This window comes from Haematobia irritans, chromosome 1, assembly GCF_050003625.1.
Source record: "Haematobia irritans isolate KBUSLIRL chromosome 1, ASM5000362v1, whole genome shotgun sequence".
Classification (NCBI taxonomy): domain Eukaryota; kingdom Metazoa; phylum Arthropoda; class Insecta; order Diptera; family Muscidae; genus Haematobia; species Haematobia irritans.
Genome location: NC_134397.1, coordinates 48,833,579 through 48,854,287, shown reverse-complemented (window position 1 = coordinate 48,854,287; position 20,709 = coordinate 48,833,579). Strand labels below are relative to the sequence as shown.

Sequence of the window (20,709 nt, the reverse complement as noted above, 5' to 3'; positions counted from 1 at the left end):
TTTTTAATTTAATATGGTGAACCTTTTTCAAGTTATTCCAATATACGTAGCAGAAGTGCCTTAATTTTGAACATAACGGTATATCTGGAAAAGTCGAGCTGATAGAAAAAAACTAAGTGCACATTTGGATTCAGCGACCTCAAATTACTAAAAATTTTCTATAAATTTCAAATCAACACAAAGAAAGTTCAATTTTGTTTCCCCCTTTTGTTATTTATTTTGCTGGCGCTCTATATTTGAATTACAAATGTTTTAATGTTGTTAATTTTTTGTTGAAAGTATATTTTTGAAGATGTTTTTCTTAGTGTAGGCTATTTTATTTTTATTTTTAAATTTATATTTTCGCATTTTATTGTTAACAAATAAAAAAAGAATTTTGCAACTACAACATAAAAATGCAAATTTAAATGCTGAATCTGAAAATATTATATCTACTATAAATAATTAAAATTAAATTGTTTGCGATTGTAAGAAATATCTGTTATTCTAACTAAATTTGCTATTTTTAGTTACAGAATATGCAGTAGTTTTAGTTACAGAATATGCAGTAGTTTTGGACCTAACTATGTTAACGAAATTCTGAATAGTTTCTTTTTCGGTCCAATGATGGGTGTTGATGAAGTAATGGCGTATGAATGTCGTCTTGTTCTCAAACGATAAAGACAACACCAATGCTGCCTACACCATAGCATTAGTATAGTTTATTTCCAACTGTGATCGTAGCCATAAGAAACAACAACTGTGATAGCTTAGGTTAACTTTCGTATTATTTGTGCAATTATTTGAAATTTGTGTTTAATGTTGTGCTGTTATAGTGACGTTATACTTAGAATAATAATTCATACAATATGACGAAAGATTAAATATTTCAATAAAGTAAATCCCTGAGGAAGATGGAAATCCCTATTGAAACGTAGGATAAAAATATGAAATAAATTATCTTTTATTTGCATAAACTCATGACCTTGAAAGCCTGACTAGAAACTCTAGAAATCTTAAAAAAGATTTCCGTTAAATTTCGTTACAGAAAAGGCTGTAGAATAAGCAGTAATTTGTAAAAACAAAAATTAGGCATCTGACCTTCTTCGAATAAAATTCGAAATTATCAAAATTCGAAAAATCAATTTTTTCATATGGAATTATGGAAAAAAAACTAATATTAATTTAATCAATGTATTTTGTAAATAAACCCAAAATTTTTCTGTTAATATTTTAAGGTGAGTACTATGGTCGGTTTCCGAGTTATTTTCGCGATTACTTTTCCTGAAATAAATAAAATTATAAATGAAAACGTATTCCCATAATGTTTTGCCGAAATTTAGAGGAACAAGAAACTGCGCATCAATTGAGTTAATTTGCCTGCTTTATATTGAACTGTTTTAATAAAGTAACCGCGAAAATTTCAACTCGAAAAGCGAACATAGTACTTACCTTTATGCTTAAAAATGGTTTTAACAATAGAAAAATGTATCTATTTTAATTAAACAACCCCTTTCTTTCAATATATAGGTCTATGGATATAGAAGAATTGGCTAAACCAAGCAAGGACGAAGAATCATCTTCAGAAGATGAAGCCAAACATAACATGATTAATAAAGATGGTAAACCACCGGGGTATGTTATGTAATAACGAATAAGAAAAATATAGTTTAAAATTAATATAAATAAATAATATTTATTTATATTTATTTTATAATTTTAGACCACTTAGTGGCCGATTTATACAATGAGCTACTAAATATTTATTTTTTTTTATTTTTATATAGAAAACGAAGAGTTGGACGCCAAGCACCGGAATACTTTAATAAAATTAGACAAGTCAATGATCGATTTGCCTGTATTATTTGTGAGAAGACATTTTCATTGCGAAAAGATTGCGGACGGCACATAGCTTCGATACATTTACGTGAAACAACTTTCGCGTGTGAATTTTGTGGCCAGCATTTCGGTCGAAAGGATAAAGTACGTCATCACATAAAACGTGTACATTCCGATAATTCTGTTTACCCCAAGGGTAAGCGTAGAGAGTGGTTGTTTGGTGATCGACTCTATAGCAAACCCTCAAAATGGTTACATGTTGAGTGTAAACTATGTAATATACAATTCAACACAACCAAAGAATTAAGAGCCCACATGGGAACACATAGATCAATTGATTCTCTAATCCATTTGAAAATGGATAGCGAAATTGTAAATCATTTGTTTCCAAATGTCATCAGTCTGCTAAGCGTTAAGGAAAATATATGCAAAGATATTGAAGAACACAATTGGTTTAAATACTATGCTGTTCTAAATGAACATTCGTATGAAATGTCTATAAGTGATACCGAAGTAGAGGATTTATATACGCAAAATAGTGCAAATAATGTTCACAATTACAAATGTGAATTATGTGGATTAGAATTTCGTTTCCAATATGAGGCTTTTAATCATCTCAAAGAAGCTCACGGAGAGGATGAAATGCCATCTAAATGCGGCCTTTGTAAATTAGAGTTCATATCATCGAAAATGTATGATCGTCACTCTGATGTCCATTGTCGAAATCGAAATAAAGTATTGCTGTGCAATAATTGTCCTGCCAAATTTGTTTGGCCTGAAAATATGAGAAATCATAATTGCGCCACAAAGCCTGAGGTCCTAATCGAAAGAGAAATATTAAAATGTCATATCTGCAATCGGCCATTTGAGGTAAAAACCAAATTACTAAAGCATTTAGAAAGGCATAGTCTGGAAAATAACCCAACAAAACCTATAATACGATGTGGCCTGTGTGTGCAATCTTTTGATAAGTTGAAATTACTACGTGAACATATGCCACAACATTCCGATGGTGTTACTGGTATAGACTTCGAAAATGGTATTTATTTTAAGAGATTTGAGAGATCAAAAACCCATGACAGAGCCCTAATACAACAGGAAATTAAAAATGCTTTTGAAAAATCCCAAATTAGCCGCTTTTATAGAGCCCTTGACAAAGATGGCATGGAAAAGGACATAAATGATTCGGATAGTGGATCTGAAGAGGATTCAACGAAATATAAATGTGAAATCTGCTTGGCTACCAATGGCAGAAGAAAACAATTGTTAAAACATCAATTTGAAGTACATAGTGATGTTCCTCTTCCATATGCTTGCAGAGACTGTACAAAACAATTTGTATGTGATGATCTATTGCAGCAACATTTATACAGAGATTGTTGGAATGAACACAGACGAATGGCTCAACAGTGTGAATATTGTAATGCTCGTTTTATATGGCCCAATAATTTAGTTAAGCACAAGGAAATTAAGGTAAGAATAATTGTTGGTTTAATTTGATTAGTTTTAGATAAATTCACTTGGTCTGATAAGTTGTTAGCCTTAACATCCCCGAAAAAAACTCTCATTACCAAATAATCTGGTATTCAGCAATTGATATTAAAATGAAATCTTGTTTACTTCGGCAAGGACATGTTCTAATAGAAAAGTACTTCTCTGCAACATTACCAAGCTAAATTCTTAGCATGGAAGATATATGAACAAAATAAATTGCAAGAATTTAACAACAAATGCATGTGTGGTAGTACTCATGAAAAACTGATATGGTAAGTCATTGTTTTTTGAAGCAATACGTTCTTGATGGGGTATAGCACAAATGCTCTTGGTAAACTGTTTTTCACTACCTACCGAATTTTTGATGGGACCTAATGCAAGAGCAAATTATTATTGTGTTTGGTTTTTTGCAAACGAGGACTGTTGGAATTTCAACCGTTACATGTGAATGAGGAATGCAGAAAAAACCGAGCAGTAAAATCAAAGAACATTTATAGCAGATGGGTGCTTTCCGTTCAGATGTCTCAAAAAAGAGTAACATGAAGGATAAAAACACAAAAACCAACGGATTATTCAATAACTAAGGACAAACGTGGACGAACCACGTTCAGGGCGAACCAGCGTCTTCCATTCAGGACAAACAATTTGTGTGCAGCGTATGAGCACTACAGACAAATAGCGTTACAGTGGACCATTTCAGAGCAGCGTTTAATTCGAGAGAATGCGTTTTCGCAAAGAATGTCGGATAATCGACTGTTGATGTTTTTAGATATTAGCTATGATCGACTTTTGATATTAGACAAAATCGTCTAATGGACTTTTAACAGTGACCAACAACAATTAATCGGTTTAAAACGACAAAAAGTGTGGTAGTGTAGACCCTTTTATGATGACAATTTATCAAAAAATGGAAAAGTCACAAAGTTAAAAAGTCCTATACCCCAAGAAGTTCGTTAATATACACAACAGAAAAGTCTGCTAAACCATCAATAAGACCGCAGGGTCAAAGCAGTCACTGTTGTCTAAAATTGAGAAATTTTCTCAAATTAGTTAATGCATAACAGCTGATTGCTTAGAAGCTGTTAAGAATATTGGACATCTGGAATATATACAAAACTGGTTAAAAGATTTATACCTAGAACATTAGAAACTCTGCCGATTGGTGGAAATTGGCGAATAAATTAAGAAACAGGCCCCTCGGTATAGGTTATGACTTAGATGCAACGTCCTTCCGTGAATATTTTAGTGAATTGCTAGCTGACAATTTAGGTACGTGTAACATAGATTGGTGTATGCCTTACCAAGTGGACCCGTTCCTAGATAGCCCTTTTGATATGTATGAGCTAAAGTTTGTACTTAGAAATACTAAGAATAATAAAACTCCAGGACTGGAAATAATTCCTTTCGAATTTTATAAACATGCTCCTTTATCATTCTTGCGGGAATTCCTACACATACTACATTTAATCTATTTGCGTGGATGATGTTAACGAAGTGTCGAATTATCGTGGGCTGTCACTTTTGGACACTTTCTATAAAATATTTATTGGCTTGTGGGTTATACGGAATGATATATTGAACGAATTCCAGGTCGGTTATAGACAAAGTTATTCAACGGTAGACAATATCTTCAATCTGATGAGCACTATTCGTTATCAGAGCCATTCGCGTTTACGAAGGGAGTGCGACAGGGCTGTAATAGGACAGGAGAGAGATCTATACAACGACAGGACACTGGCTTCTCAATTCCATGAGCACTATCCGAATCAGGGTTACTCATAAGTTATTTAATATACAGCATTAGATACGGGAAACTTATCATGAATGAATTTGATGCATAGGAATACGCAGAAGCAAACTGTCTTTTTTTATTATACCTTTCAAACATACTGTTTCACATATTTAATCCGATAGTGCCGATCTGACACACAACAAAATTGTTGTGTCATATAAGATTCTCTTTAATAATTGTTAAGTAATTTATCTCATGTAACTGAATTTTCAATAAAATCTTTTCTTATCTAATCTATACCTAGAACAAGTGTATTTTGAAAATTGAATCGCCACTTTTCCAATAGATTTACTTCTTATTTATAGGCTAAGCATTTATCGGACCTACTTGGTATATTCATAATGCAAAAATCTTTAGTTCCTAATCATCTTATGAACCTCACCTCTTTATCTAACACTAACTCACATAATTTTGCTTCACCGTTTTCAGCATAAACATCAAAAACAACCTAGACCCAAACGTGCAAGCACTTTAAAATGTGAATACTGCGAAAAAGTTTTCATATGGCCAAAAGATTTGGTTCGCCATAGAAAAACTCACACAGAGGGGAAAAAGTTCGCATGTCCCCATTGTGAACGTAAATTCCAGCGCAAAGATAATCTGCTGGCACATATACGAACACATGATCCCGATGCCGTAATGTTGCCCATTAACTCAACCAAAGGTGTTGGTCACATTTTACCCAAATTGATAAATCCCCATGGTTGTAAACGTATTAAATGTATGATATGCTATTCTGAGCATAATCGAATCTGTGATTTACGTTCCCATCTACGCTCTCATCAATATTCCATTAATTTCGATAAAAGAAAAGAGACTGAAGATATGACATCAATATCCAAACAACTTTATCCAGAAGAATTAGCTATGGATGAAGATCTATTAAATAGAAAAATTTCATCTGATATTATTGCTGAACGTAATTTGGAACGATTTTATTCGATTACCAATGAAAATGGTTTTGAAGTTAGTCTGGACAGTTCAGAAACTGAAAGTGATTCGGAAGATGAAAAACCAGATGATAAGAGTGTGAATATTGAAGAACATTTACAAAATAAAATCAAGATTACAAAGCCTAGACGCACCTATACTTGTGATCTATGTCCACAACTGGTATTTAATCGAAAATATAAAGTTTATGAGCATCATCATAATATGCACAAGTGGGAAGACGGCCGCCATATTTGTATTCATTGTAATGGAAGATTTTTGTCATCACATATGTTGGAATTGCATCAGAAAAGTCTTTGTAAAAATACGAAAAAACGTCATTTCTGTAGACAGTGTCCTCTACGTTTCATGTGGAAAAATAATCTTAAGACGCACATTGCAATGGAGCACTCACAGGATACTACAAAAGAGGTATTACTTTTTTGTGTAAATTTACGCAAATGTTTTTTATTTATTAATTTTCTTTTTCAGGTGGAAAATCGTTCATCGTTTAAAATTTGTTACTTTTGTGATAGTAAATTTTGCACAAATAAAGAACTTCGAACACATATGACTTTAAATCATCCCACAGAAACTGAGTTGCGATACTGTTTCCTATGTCCAAAAACCTTTTACAAAGTCGATCATTTAAACGAACATTTATCCCGGCAACATAATATACCTTTGGAATATGTAAGATCTGTGGAGAGTATAACTCAATCACTGTGTTCTAATGGAAAGAAACAAATACAATGTAAAATATGTACCCTAGAGTTCCCAACGATGTCTGCTTTAGCGGCACATTTTTCAAATCCCGATAATATATGCTCCGTACAACATTCAATATCAAATTACTCAGTAACAAATCAGAAGGGTTTTGAATTACACTTGGAGTTGGATTCAGAAACGGAAACAGAAGAAATTCTATTAGATATCGGTGAAAAGGGACACATGACGAAGACTTGCAAGCCCTATATCTGTTCCATATGCAATGTATCATGTGATCGTAAATATCAAATGGTTCACCATCAAAGATCTATGCATAGCTATGAGCATTTAAATCTCAAATGCGATAATTGTATTTTTAAAACATCGTGTCAGGTAAGAACTCTACAATTACATTTGGTTTAAAGTAAACCATAGTATATGGTTTACTACTTTAAAAACTAGGTTTGGACCTCACTATGCCATAGGAGAATTAATGTTAAGAATATGTACTATAGTTTTGGAACATATCACTAAAAAGATTCAAGTTGAGTTTTAGGCACATTGAGTAAAAACAAAATTTCAAAACTTTTGGATATATTTAGTAAAGAAGTTTGGGCCGGAGACCACACCGGATGTTGTTGACCTTATTTTATGGACTCAAAAACTATATTCGGTAATATGGGAATTATGGATTGTAATCACGATTGCCACAGCTGGTAGAATTCTACCAAAAAATGTTTTACTGTTTGGTAGAATTCTTGACGTTTTGGTAGATTTTGCAAAATATTCCTCTTTACAAATGTTCTTTAAAAAATAAATTTTGATCACATTTTGTATAAAAATAAAATTTTGACAAAATTGTCCATAAAAATAAAATTTTGACAAAATTTTCTATAAAACTAAAATTTTGACAAAATTTTCTATAAAAATAAAATTTTGACAAAATTTTCTATAGAAATAAAATTTTGGTGAAATTTTCTAAAGAAATAAAATGTTGATAAATTTTTCTATAGAAATAAAATTTTGATAAAAATTTCTATAGAAATAAAATTTTGAAATATAGAAATTAAAATTTGGTTTAAATAAAATTTTCGCAAAATTTTCTATAGAAATAAAATTTTTGCAAAATTTTTTATAGAAATAAAATTTTCGCTAAATTTCCGGTGGAAATAAAATTTTGACCACATTTTCTATAGAAATAAAATTTTGCAAAATTTTCTATAAAATAAAATTGTCACAAAATTTTCGCAAAATTTTCTATAGAAATAAAATTTTTGCTAAATTTTCTGTAGAAATAAAATGTTGACAACATTTTGTATAGAAATAAAATTTTCGCAAAATTGGCAGAATTCTTGAAGTTTTGGTAGATTTTGCAGAATATTCCTCTTCACAAATGTTCTTTATTAAAAAATAAATTTTGACAAAATTTTCTATTAAATAAAATTTTGACAAAATTTTCTATTAAATAAAATTTTGACAAAATTTTCTATAAAAATAAAATTTTGACAAAATTTTCTATAAAAATAAAATTTTGACAAAATTTTCTATAAAAATAAAATTTTGACAAAATTTTCTATAATAATCAAATTTTGACAAAATTTTCTATAAAAATCAAATTTTGACAAAATTTTCTAAAAAAAAATTAAATTTTGACAAAATTTTCTATAAAAATAAAATGTTAAAAAAATTTTCTATAAAAATAAAATTTTGACAAAATGTTCTATAGACATAAAATTTTAAAATACAGAAATTAAAATTTGGTTTAAATAAAATGTGTGCAAAATTTTCTATAGAAATAAAATTTTTGCAAAATTGTCTACAGAAATAAATTTTTTGCTAAATTTTTTGTGGAAATAAAATTTTGACAAAATTTTCAATAGAAATTAAATTTTCGCAAAATTTTCTATAGAAATAAAACTTTTGCAAAATTTTCTATAGAAATAAAATTTTCGCAAAATTGGCAGAATTCTTGACGTTTTGGTAGATTTTGCAAAACATTCCTTCCTCTTCACAAATGTTCTTTAAAAAATAAATTTTGACAAAATTTTTTATGAAAATAAATTTTGACAAAATTTTCTATTAAAATAAAATGTTGACAAAATTTTCTATAAAAATAAAATTTTGACAAAATTTTTTATAAAAATAAATTTTTGTCAAAATTTTCTTTAAAAATAAAGTATTGACAAAAATTTCTATAAAAATCAAATTTTGACAAAATTTTCTATAAAAATAAATTTTTGTCAAAATTTTCTATAAAAATAAAGTATTGACAAAATTTTCTATAAAAATAAAATTTTGACAAAATTTTCTATAAAAATCAAATTTTGACAAAATTTTCTATAAAAATCAAATTTTGACAAAATTTTCTATAAAAATCAAATTTTGACAAAATTTTCTATAGACATAAAATTTTAAAATACAGAAATTAAAATTTGGTTTAAATAAAATTTTTGCAAAATTTTCTATAGAAATAAAATTTTTGCAAAATTGTCTATAGAAAAAAATTTTTTGCTAAATTTTCTGTGGAAATAAAATTTTGACAAAATTTTCAATAGAAATTAAATTTTCGCAAAATTTTCTATAGAAATAAAATTTTCGCAAAATTTTCTATAGAAATAAAATTTTGACAACATTTTCTATAGAAATAAAATTTTCGTAAAATTTTCTATAGAAATAAAATTTTCGCAAAATTTTCTATAGAAATAAAATTATCACAAAATTTTCTATAGAAATAAAATTTTCGTAAAATTTTCTATAGAAATAAAATTTTGCATTATAAGATTTTTTTGGTTGGTTGAAAAAAAAAAATTCGCAAAATTTTCTATTTCTATTTTTTTTTATTTTTGCCCAACTAATTGTCGACTAACCGACTTTTGATGTTGCCAGAAAGTTGGTTTTAAATTTAAAGGAGAATATGGTGTAGAACTATTTTTTGTGGTAGCTAAAAGAAAAAGGATATTTTTTTAATTGAGCAATTCTCCTTCATACCTACCAATGATTTTTATGGCTCATAAAAGGTAACCTTCACCATAAAAAGTTAGAAGCAAAAGCAAAATTGTTATTTGTTTTAATGGTTGTTATTTCAGCAACAGAAAATGCTGACTTCGGAAAATTAGCTGCGGAATTAGTGAACATTAAAAAGTAATATTACATTTAATTTTTTATTAAATGTATAAGCATTTATATATTTTTTATTTATTACTCCTGCTGACTTCTTTGATTTTTTTTCTTATTTTAGAAATTACTATACTATCATGTTACAACCCAATGTTTCAATGTGGAAAAACAATTTCAATGCGAGGTTTGCAAATTCAAATTCATGTGGCAGGAGAATTTACAAAATCATGTGAATATGTTCCATCAATCAACCGCTATGGAAGGAGATGAGCAAATGGATATTAAACCACCAGAATGGATAGATGGCAAGAATGAAACAAATATATTTGAATGTATGGAATGCCATCGACGTTATAATCGAAGGGATAGATATAAAGCTCACTTTAAAAAATTCCACAGTAATGAGGCCGCTGGCCAAGACGATTCCATTAAGTCAAAGGATCGAGAAAAACCGACACCAAGTAAAACTAAAAATTTCTTGTGTGCCTTTTGTGGTGTGTCCTTTTCAAATAACTCAAATCTCACTGTCCATATGCGACGTCACACAGGCGAAAAACCATTCAAATGTGATCTATGCCAGATGGCATTTCCAAGATCGTCAGATCTACAATCTCATCGTCGGACTCATACAGGCGAAAGGCCCTATCAATGTGTACATTGTGAAAAATCATTTTCAAGACAATACAAATTAAACGTTCATATGCGCATTCATACGGGCGAACGACCTTATACTTGCACATACTGTGGAAAGAGTTTTACCCAATCCAATGATTTGACACTTCATCTACGAAGACACACAGGCGAAAGACCTTATGTTTGTGATATATGCGGTGAAGGATTTATTTGTGCTACATCATTGAAACAACATAGAAATTCCAAAGGTCATTTGGAACATGCAGTTGAACCGGAAGAAGGGAAACCCAAGGCATTGCCACATTTTGAAATGAACTTTTAAAGTTTGAATAGGGTGAATCGCTTAACTAAGCAGATCATCATAATTAAATGAATGCAGTTGATACCTTAGCGGTAAACGAAAATTAAAAAAAATCATAATCATACAAATACATACATATTATGTATATATTACAAAATAATGTAATATAAATTGATTTTTTTATTTTTAAAGTAAAATTTTTGGAAATTTTGGAAAATATCCCTTTTTCTGGATATTTAAAGAATAATTGTAGAAAAGAGTTTGATTTTGTCAGTGATAATTTTTTGTATCGTTTTTATGATCAAATTATCCTTAAAACTTCTAACATTAGTTCTAACTTATTTTCAAAAAGTATTTGGTATTTATTAATTGGTCCTAGTGGTCATTAAATATATATAAAACTAATGAAACAATATATTCATATTTTCCATAGCTGGATATAGTGCACATATTGATTACTACATAATTTTTAAGCTATTTATAATAAACCTTAAGATTTATTTATAATTGCAATAAATACTAAAAATATTTCTATATACATTTGTATATATAATAAAACTTTATCCAAAAGAAACTTGGTTATAATATTTCTATACAAATTTGGGCAAAATTTTAGGCTTAGCTTTTCTATTGGACATTTAACATCGCTATAGGAGTATTTTCCAAAAGCGGCATCTAGATTTGTGAATGTTGTTTTAATTAGTTGACCTTTAAACTTTTAATTATATTTGCTTAGTTCGGATTGAGGTCATGTGAATAAAAACAGATGTTGTTGTTTTTTGAGTTGTATTTTTATATTTAAAATTTTCCAATATTTCGAGACATCTCCGATGCTCGTCTTCAGGGAAATTACTTTAAACAAAAAGAAAAAAAAACATTTAACACATTAACAAAAAATATATCATTACATGAAAAACACAGATAATTACATTTAAATTTAAAGAACAGTGAACTTCTTTACAAGGGAGTATATTTACAACTAAAAGCTAATCTGTCTTTCTATTTTTTTGTACAATATTTCTATAAATATGTGCACAATGGTCCGCATCAGTCTTAAAATTCATTCGTCTTTCTGCAGGTACATTTATAATATGTAGAATCTCCAGAGTAAATCTCCTTTTATAATTGGTTTCTTGCGTCAAAATTTGAATTTTGTGAATTTTAAAATTTAAATTAAATCTTCGTGGGCTTTACATTAGATTGATTTAGAAAAAAAGCAATTGCGAATGGATTTTGATATAGCCACCATATAAACTAATTGATTAATATGACTATGGATCGCAATTTCTATTCCATGGGCTTAAAATTTATCTTTGCTTTTTATTGGGCCAACCATATATGTGTTATATGAGGATCGAATTAGTATAAACAAACATTGATCTCGCATTGTTATGGGTTTTCCACAAAAATTCTAAAAATAATCAAAAAAATTAGTAAAAAAACGCTTATATTTATATCAACTGCTTTTAAATCACGAAATTAATTGATCCAATTAATTTTTAATTGAAATATCTTCAATCACAGGATCAATCACCGAAGTCAATTAAAAAAATAGTTGATCCAATTAAAAAAATAATTGATACTATTAATTTTTAATTGATTTTAGTTTTGACTAAAATATTTATTGAATCAATTAACTTTTAAATAGCATATTTTTGAAAATTTAATTAAAATTTTAATTGGAAATTTTAGATGCATACATAGATGTAATTTCTCCAAATTTGGAAACCGATGTAACTGACCACAAATGATTGTTTTTTTTTATATAATAACTTTCGATTTTCTATCCCCATCGCTTAAGTGACACTATGAACTGTGATGGGAAATGTACTAAAAAAATTTGAAAATATTTTGCCATCACTAATGTGAGAAGAATCTTTTTGAAAATAAACAAAAAAAAAACAACATTGTTAACACTCTTAAATTTGAAAGGAATATGGGTGAAAAAGTTGGCGAATTAAAGGTGAGTATTAAGTTCGAGTTTAGCCGCTAAAATCGCTAAAGTGAAAACTAAATCAGTAAGAAAAATGCATGAAATTATACATATTTGTTGCAAATTTTATTATAACTTGATGGGGAAAAGCCCAAAGCAAATTTTCACAAAGTTTGTATTCCTTAAAATAGATTATTAAAGAAAAGTAATCGTGAAAAAATGACGTTTTTAGCGGCTAAACTAGAACTTTATACCCACCTTAAGGCTATATTTTTTCAGATATTTTTCCAAATATACACAGGAAAAAATTTCACGAAAAAAAAACATAAATCAGTTCGAAAACCTATGTTGTTGTTAATAACAGGTTGGCTGATAAGTCCCCGGTCTGACACATAGATGGCGTCGCTAGTATTAAATGCATATTATTTTTATATAGTACCAACCTTCAAATGATTCGTGTCAAAAATGGAAAAAAGGAATTTCGTGTTTTGATAATAATTGATTGGTATGCAAAATTCAAGTGTGGTGAAATGAGCACGGAGGACGGTGAACGCAGTGGACGCCCGAAAGAGGTGGTTACCGACGAAAACATCAAAAAAAATCCACAAACTGATTTTGAATGACCGTAAAATGAAGTTGATCGAGATAGCAGAGGCCTTAAAGATATCAAAGGAATGTGTTGGTCATATCATTCATCAATATTTGGATATGCGGAAGCTCTGTGCAAAATGGGTGCCGCGAGAGCTCACATTTGACCAAAAACAACAACGTGTTGATGATTCTGAGCGGTGTTTGCAGCTGTTAACTCGTAATACACCCGAGTTTTTCCGTCGATATGTGACAATGGATGAAACATGGCTCCATCACTACACTCCTGAGTCCAATCGACAGTCGGCTGAGTGGACAGCGACCGGTGAACCGTCTCCGAAGCGTGGAAAGACTCAAAAGTCCGCTGGCAAAGTAATGGCCTCATTTTTTGGGATGCGCATGGAATAATTTTTATCGATTATCTTGAGAAGGGAAAAACCATCAACAGTGACTAATATATGGCGTTATTGGAGCTTTTGAAGGTCGAAATCGCGGCAAAACGGCCCCATATGAAGAAGAAAAAAGTGTTGTTCCACCAAGACAACGCACCGTGCCACAAGTCATTGAGAACGATGGCAAAAATTCATGAATTGGGCTTGGAATTGCTTCCCCACCCACCGTATTCTCCAGATCTGGCCCCCAGCGACTTTTTCATGTTCTCATACCTCAAAAGGATGCTCGCAGGGAAAAAATTTGGCTGCAAAGAAGAGGTGATCGCCGAAACTGAGGCCTATTTTGAGGCAAAACCGAAGGAGTACTACCAATATGGTATCAAAAAATTGGAAGGTCGTTATAATCGTTGTATCGCTCTTGATGGGAATAATAAAAACGAATTTTGACAAATAAATATGTTTTTCTTTGTTATACCAGGGACTTATCAGCCAACCTGTTAACACATTTGCTGCACTCACCCTACCTGTTTATTATCATAATTCATTAATATATAAATAAATGATTAAAAATTTCCCAAAAATTCTTCAAATTAAAGTCTTAATTGAATTTTAAACAAGTATATACGGCTGTAAGTTCGGCCAGGCCGAAGCTTATGTACCGTCCACCATTGATTGCGTAGAAACTTCTACTGACGGCTGTCATCCACAATCGAATTACTTGGGTTGCGGTAACACTTGCCGATGGCAAGGTATCTTAAAACTTCCTAATACCGTAATATATACCACGTAGTCCATACGTGGTATATATTAAACTAAAAAAGGCCGATTAAATACGTATGTATATAATTAAGTTTAACAAAATTTTCCACAGAAATAAAATTTTGACAAAAGTTTCTATAGAAATAAAATTTTGACAAAATAAAATGTTGACAACATTTTCTATAGAAGTAAACTTTGGATAAAATTTTACTTCTATAGAAATAAGATTTTAACAAAATTTTCTATAGAAATAACGTTTTGACAACATTTTCTATAGAAATAAAATTTTGATAAAATTTTCAAAAGATTTCAAATGTTGACAACATTCTCTATAGAATTAAAATTTTGACAACATTTTCTATAGAAATAAAATTTTGCCAAAATTTTCTATAGAAATAAAATTTGACAAAATTTTCTATAGGAAAAAAATTTTGACAAAATTTTCTATAGAAATAAAATTTTGACAAAATTTTCTATAGAAATAAAATTTTGACAAAATTTTCTATAGAAATAAAATTTTGCTAGGTTATTTTTGGCTCGAGTGGCAACCATGATTATGAACCGATATAGACCAACTTTTGTGTTATTGGGGATCGGCTACATATAACTATAGACCGATATGGACCAATTTTGGCATGGTTATTAGCGGCCATATACTAACACCACATTGCAAATTTCACCCGGATCGGATGAATTTTGCTCGTCCAAGAGGCTCCGGAGTTCAAATCTGGGAATCGGTTTATATGGGGACTATATATAATTATGGACCGATATGGACCAATTTTTGCATGGTTGTTAGAGACTATATACTTACACCATGTACCAAATTTCAGCCAGATCGGATGAAATATGCTAAGCCAAATCTGGGGGTCCGTTTATATGGGGGTTATACGTAAAAGTGGACCGATATGGCACATTTGCAATACCATCCGACCTACATCAATAACAACTAGTCTTGGGCAAAATCGTTCACCGTAGTGATTCGGACTCATCGTTCCTTTAGTACAAAGGAACTAGTTCCTTCAAATCGTTCCATCGTTCCTTTTCGTTCCGGACTTGTATATTTGTCATCACTGTCATCTACTAAATACAGACATTACATTGTTTGTTTATTTTGTGTAACGAAGTTCGTGGTCAATTGAAAGATACAAAAATATGGAAAAATTGAGTGAAATTACTTCAAATAGTTTATAGTAATATAAAAAAACTTAAGTTAGTAACTAAATTCAGGAAGCCAAGCTCTTTGGATGGATTTTTGAATTGAATAATACTATACTCTATGCAAAATTATTCATTGCAAGAAATTACGATTTTTTTGTCGTTTGTGAAGAGCCCGAGATGGAATTAAAGATTCTATTAAATAGCAGCATATCAATCAATGGTTTAAATACATACGCGCCAAAATGTATGAATTGGCAAATGGCTCAAACAGAAGTAAAAAAATCAAACTGCGATCCGAGGAACGATGGAGCGTAAATTGAAAATAAAACTAAATGACAAAAGGAACGATGAGAACGAAAGAGATGGAACTAGTGACTGTCGTTCCTTTTAGTGAACCGTTCATTGGAACTAGTTCGTTCCGGAACGACACAAGACTAATAACAACTACTTGTGCCAAGTTTCAAGTCGATAGATTGTTTCGTTCGGAAATTAGCGTGATTTCAACAGACGTACCGACATGCTCAGATCGACTCAGAATTTCACCACGACCCAGAATATATATATACTTTATGGGGTCTTAGAGCGATGTGTTACAAACTGAATGACAAAGTTATTCAGTATAAAAATATTCAATTAAAAATTGAATTGATTCAACATTTTTTTTTTTAATTAAAAGAATCAATTTCAAAAATTAATAGTATCAATTAATTTTGTAATTGATACTATCATTTCTGCGATTAAAGACCTTTCAATTAAAAATTATTTGGATCAATTAATTTCGTGATTGAAGAGGAAAAATATTTTTTTGTGTGTACTGATACGTTTTTTGCGGTTACTTTGAACATGGTGGTGAGATCCCTAAGTGTCTTCAAATCCAAATATGTCTGCAGGGATTTGGTTTTTTCCCCATGAAAAGAAGCATCAAGACCAACATTTAGTTCGAATGTGAGTTCAAATCATAATATGCCGGCAGAGATTTGGTTTTTTCCCCATGAAAAGAAGCATCAAGACCAACATTTAGTCTGAATGTGAGTTATGCTTTGTCAATAAATTTCTAGTTCAGTCTACAGAGAGAAACCGCACAAGGATTGATTATAGCACTTTCGAAGTGGTGTTTGCATTTTGAACTTTTTCATGAACGAAACTTGGCAACCCTTAATCATTGATTGTTATCAATTTACTGTGAATTTCGAAGTAGCTGTCAATTTGTAATAAATAAAAAATTGTGTATTTCTGGGTTTGATGGATTAAAATCAGCTCCAAAATGAGCCATAATAGAAACAAGAAATGTCGAACGTGCCTCAAAGGCAACACAAAACTAATATTAATAAATACAAAACCCAAAATGCCAAAAGTGGACAAAACCTATATGGAATTGATAAATCATATAGCCCAAGTTGAGGTAAGAACTGATTGAGGCGACTTGATCAACGCATTGACTGACTCCTGTATGTGCAACACAACAGTAATGTCGACGACCTGCTTTGTTCCTTTTTTGTTTCTTTACATTAGTTTGATACCGAGGACGAGTATAAAATGCCACAAGGAATCTGTTCCATTTGTAGTAAAAAGGTACGCGAGTCGTACACGTTTATCAAACAAGTGAGAAAATGCAATACAATTTTTCTGAAAGACACAATAAATATTACCGATGACCATTATCCATTGGCGATGGTCGATGAGAAGGCCTTTGCAACTGAAAGTATTGTTTTGGAAGATTGTATCGATGATACAAGTATTAAGAAAGAAGAAAATCCCTTCGATGATGATGAAATGAAAATAAGCGAACCCAAGGAGGAGCAGGATTCTGATTCCAGTAGTTCCAATGACAATTTCGAACCAATGCCGCCGGATGATGACACAAACGATAGCAAGCCAGAAGAGACCAGTGATTGCCCCAAGAGTCCAAAAGAACCACCAGTTGAACTTCCTCTTCCAATTAAAGAAGAAACAAACGATCAAAAGAATGAACAATCCGAAATGTAAAAATAATGAGTTTTTCATTTTTCTGAATTTTTAATTAATTATGCAAAAATTTAAGGTTTCCCGAATGCGTCTTAAATGAGCCCGTATTCTCTGATGACGATTCTTTAAGTGGAGATTCTGCTAAATGCGAAGATGATCCATCATATGACCCGCTGGACAGTAAAACAAAGAAACGCCATAAAGACGTAGACGACGATGACAAAAATTTACCAGTGCCCTGTGAAGATTGTGATCGTGTCTTCCAAAATGCAAATCAACTTAAACGTCACAAAAAAGATACTCATTTACCGGATGAACTGAAAGTACAATGCCCCAATTGTCCAGCCAAATTTAGTAGACGTCACAACATGTATACCCATATGAGGACTTTGCACAAAATAGAGCCGGTATTAGAGCAAAAAGTTCAGACGGGAAAAGCAAAGAACACGGTGACTTGTGAACATTGCCAGAAGAGCTATTGCAACAAATACAAGCTGATGGCACATGTAAAGAGCAAACATGGCCCTGACAGTAACCGCCCCAAACCGGAGAAAATCAAGCAACCGGCAAAACGTTTCCTCTGTGCTTTATGTGGTTTCACATGCAACAGTCAACCTAATCTGGATGTCCATTACAGAAGACACACAGGGGAAAGACCATTCAAATGTGACCATTGCGATCGTCGTTTTTACCGCATGTACGATGTCCAAATGCATAATCTTTCACACACAGGAGAAAGGCCTTTCAAATGCACAGTGTGCGAAAAGGCTTTCCGGCGTTCCAGCAAACTGAAGATTCATATGCGGACGCATACCAACGAAAGACCCTATAAGTGTAAAGAATGCGAAAAGGCATTTAAACAGTCAAAGGATCTAACAGTCCATAGGAGAATTCACACCGGCGAAAGGCCATATAAATGCAATGTATGTGAAAGTACATTCATCCAGAGTAATTCGTTGAGATTACATCAGACTAAAACAAAGCACTTCGATACGAACAGCATAAGTAATTCAAATAACACACCTCATCCCAATACAGTTCTTCTTATTAATAATCCCAATACGAATGCCAATTTGAATTCGAATAGGACGACCTTGAATACGAATACAACATTGAATGCAAATCCTAATTCAACTTTAAATTCGAATGCAAACTCTAATCCCTCATTGAATTCGAATATGAATCTGAATACAAATCCAACACCAATTTTGAATGCAAATTCGTCTATAAGCGCAGTTACCAATAATCCAACAAATAATATCAGTGGCGGTAGTGGCCATGAAGAAACAAAATATAATGACATCCTTATGAATAAACTACTGTAGATTTTAGCCTATGTATGTTTTGTAATAATATAGTTTTTTTTTTTTAACTTTTTTTTTTTTTTTAAACATTCATTTATAGCATGTATTCAAGAATCAAGCTTATGGTTAAGTTTATATAAGAGGAAAAAGATTGTTTTTGATGTATGTTTTGTAAAAAAGTTTTTTTTTTTTTTTCGATTCTTTATAAATTATTATACAAAATTTTGTGTTCTATGTTATTTATTAAATTTTATTTATTTTGGAGTTTTATTAATCTTCTGTGTTACAATTTGTAATGGTCCGCATGTATTTACTTACACATATTTGCGATTATGTTTTTAAATATTCATATACGAAATCATATAATCTAAATCATAAGCTTGGATTTTTTTCATAAGAAACATAAAAATATGCATACTTTCGATAAAATGTCATATGAAAACTTTCAAGAAAAGTTTTAAAAGCAACAGCAAATATTTTTTAAGCAAACATCAGAAAAATTGTGTAGTTTAAGTTTGCTAAAACTCAATATCCTAGAAAAGGATGTACAAAAAATTGTGCAGATTCAGAAAATAAGAATTTTTTGTTTAAACTTTAAAAAAATCGCATTTGCATTAATCCAACAAAACTACTCGAGAGATTTTGAACTGCTTCATATATCATATAAAAAGGAAAACCCATCATACCTTGTACACTCCAATATATATTATACGGATATATTTTTTTAATCCACTTCAAAGTACTGGATGCTAAGTATACATACTAAAAGTGGATAATAATTACCATATAGGAACGTAAAATAAATTCGCAAAACTTAAATATTTGTTTGTTTTCTTTTTGGTAAAAATATATACATATTTAGGATTATACATCGACTTTTGACTTTCCATTTTTTTCAAAAATTTAGAAAATTTATCTTCAAAATTCAAACACACAAAATTTTTTTCTGATTTTTTCCATGTTCGCAAATCCACTTCCAGGTGAATGTGAATCAATTCCACGATTTTGGTGTCCTACAATCCACTTTCAACGAAAGTTTCGTGAAATCAATTCACTTGCAAAAGTTTTGGTGAAAGTTGGATTATACCCAAGATAGATGTATTTCCGTTCAAAAAAGTATTCGCTTAAAAAAATGCGTCATTTTTAATTAAAAAAAATAATAAATTAAAATAAGTCTATTGATTCCACTTATTTTGATTTCCGCCCAGCTGGTTACAGAAAAGTTCAAAAAAGGACGTGGAATTAAGAACACCAAAATTCCACGTTCGTGGATTTGACGTGAATAGTGGAAATGGAATTGAAGTGGATATCCGAACATGGGTGTCAATCTCGAAATTAATTGATCCAATTAATTTTTTAATTGAAATGTCTTCAATCACGAAAATAATAGTATCAATCACAGTTTAACCTGGGAGGACATGACTTTGAGCGTCGATTATACATTATCTTTGTAGGCTTTATTTAAAATTTTTGTTGGATTATGTTAAGGGTGTCCTTCTAATATTAATTTACCAGTTTTATATAGTTGAACACATGGTTTCTTCAATTTGATACAAGTATTTTTTCTATGGAAAAAATGAAATCCCATTTTTTATCATTTCTGATATTGCCCTTGAGCAATATCTATAGTATACAATTGTTGATTTTTTCTGTATGAGAGGAAGTGTCATGTAACTAAAAGGTCATAAAAAATTGAAAATTGGATGTACGGTATATACCGGGTAAGTCGATTAAGTCATATCCTCTATAGTGGACATCGGTAGTTAAAGGTTGCAAAATTTATACAACCGTTTAAAGATTATTAGATTAAAAAT

General features: G+C 30.7%; 2 protein-coding genes across 2 annotated transcripts in view; both read left to right on the top strand.

Moving 5' to 3' along the window:
• LOC142224821 (uncharacterized) overlaps positions 1 to 20,709 on the top strand; it is a 57,501-nt gene that overhangs the window by 11,858 nt on the left and 24,934 nt on the right. The window contains exons 11-15 of the mRNA XM_075294606.1: positions 1,510 to 1,614; positions 1,767 to 3,291; positions 5,534 to 6,466; positions 6,527 to 7,135; positions 9,981 to 10,808. Coding sequence (XP_075150721.1) covers positions 1,510 to 1,614; positions 1,767 to 3,291; positions 5,534 to 6,466; positions 6,527 to 7,135; positions 9,981 to 10,808 — 4,000 coding nt within the window. The remainder of the gene's footprint in view (positions 1 to 1,509; positions 1,615 to 1,766; positions 3,292 to 5,533; positions 6,467 to 6,526; positions 7,136 to 9,980; positions 10,809 to 20,709) is intronic.
• On the top strand, positions 16,821 to 19,714 carry LOC142220844 (uncharacterized). The gene is made up of 3 exons (XM_075290219.1): positions 16,821 to 17,028; positions 17,139 to 17,608; positions 17,668 to 19,714. Exons 1-3 carry the CDS (start codon positions 16,891 to 16,893, stop codon positions 18,914 to 18,916), a joined length of 1,857 nt encoding a protein of 618 aa, XP_075146334.1. The 5' UTR covers positions 16,821 to 16,890; the 3' UTR covers positions 18,917 to 19,714.

Coding starts and splice junctions, on each gene's coding strand:
- LOC142220844 (XM_075290219.1), top strand. CDS start 16,891: ATGAGCCATAATAGAAACAAGAAATGTCGAACGTGCCTCAAAGGCAAC. Junction 17,029..17,138: donor ATCATATAGCCCAAGTTGAG/GTAAGAACTGAT, acceptor TCTTTACATTAG/TTTGATACCGAGGACGAGTA. Junction 17,609..17,667: donor AAGAATGAACAATCCGAAAT/GTAAAAATAATG, acceptor CAAAAATTTAAG/GTTTCCCGAATGCGTCTTAA.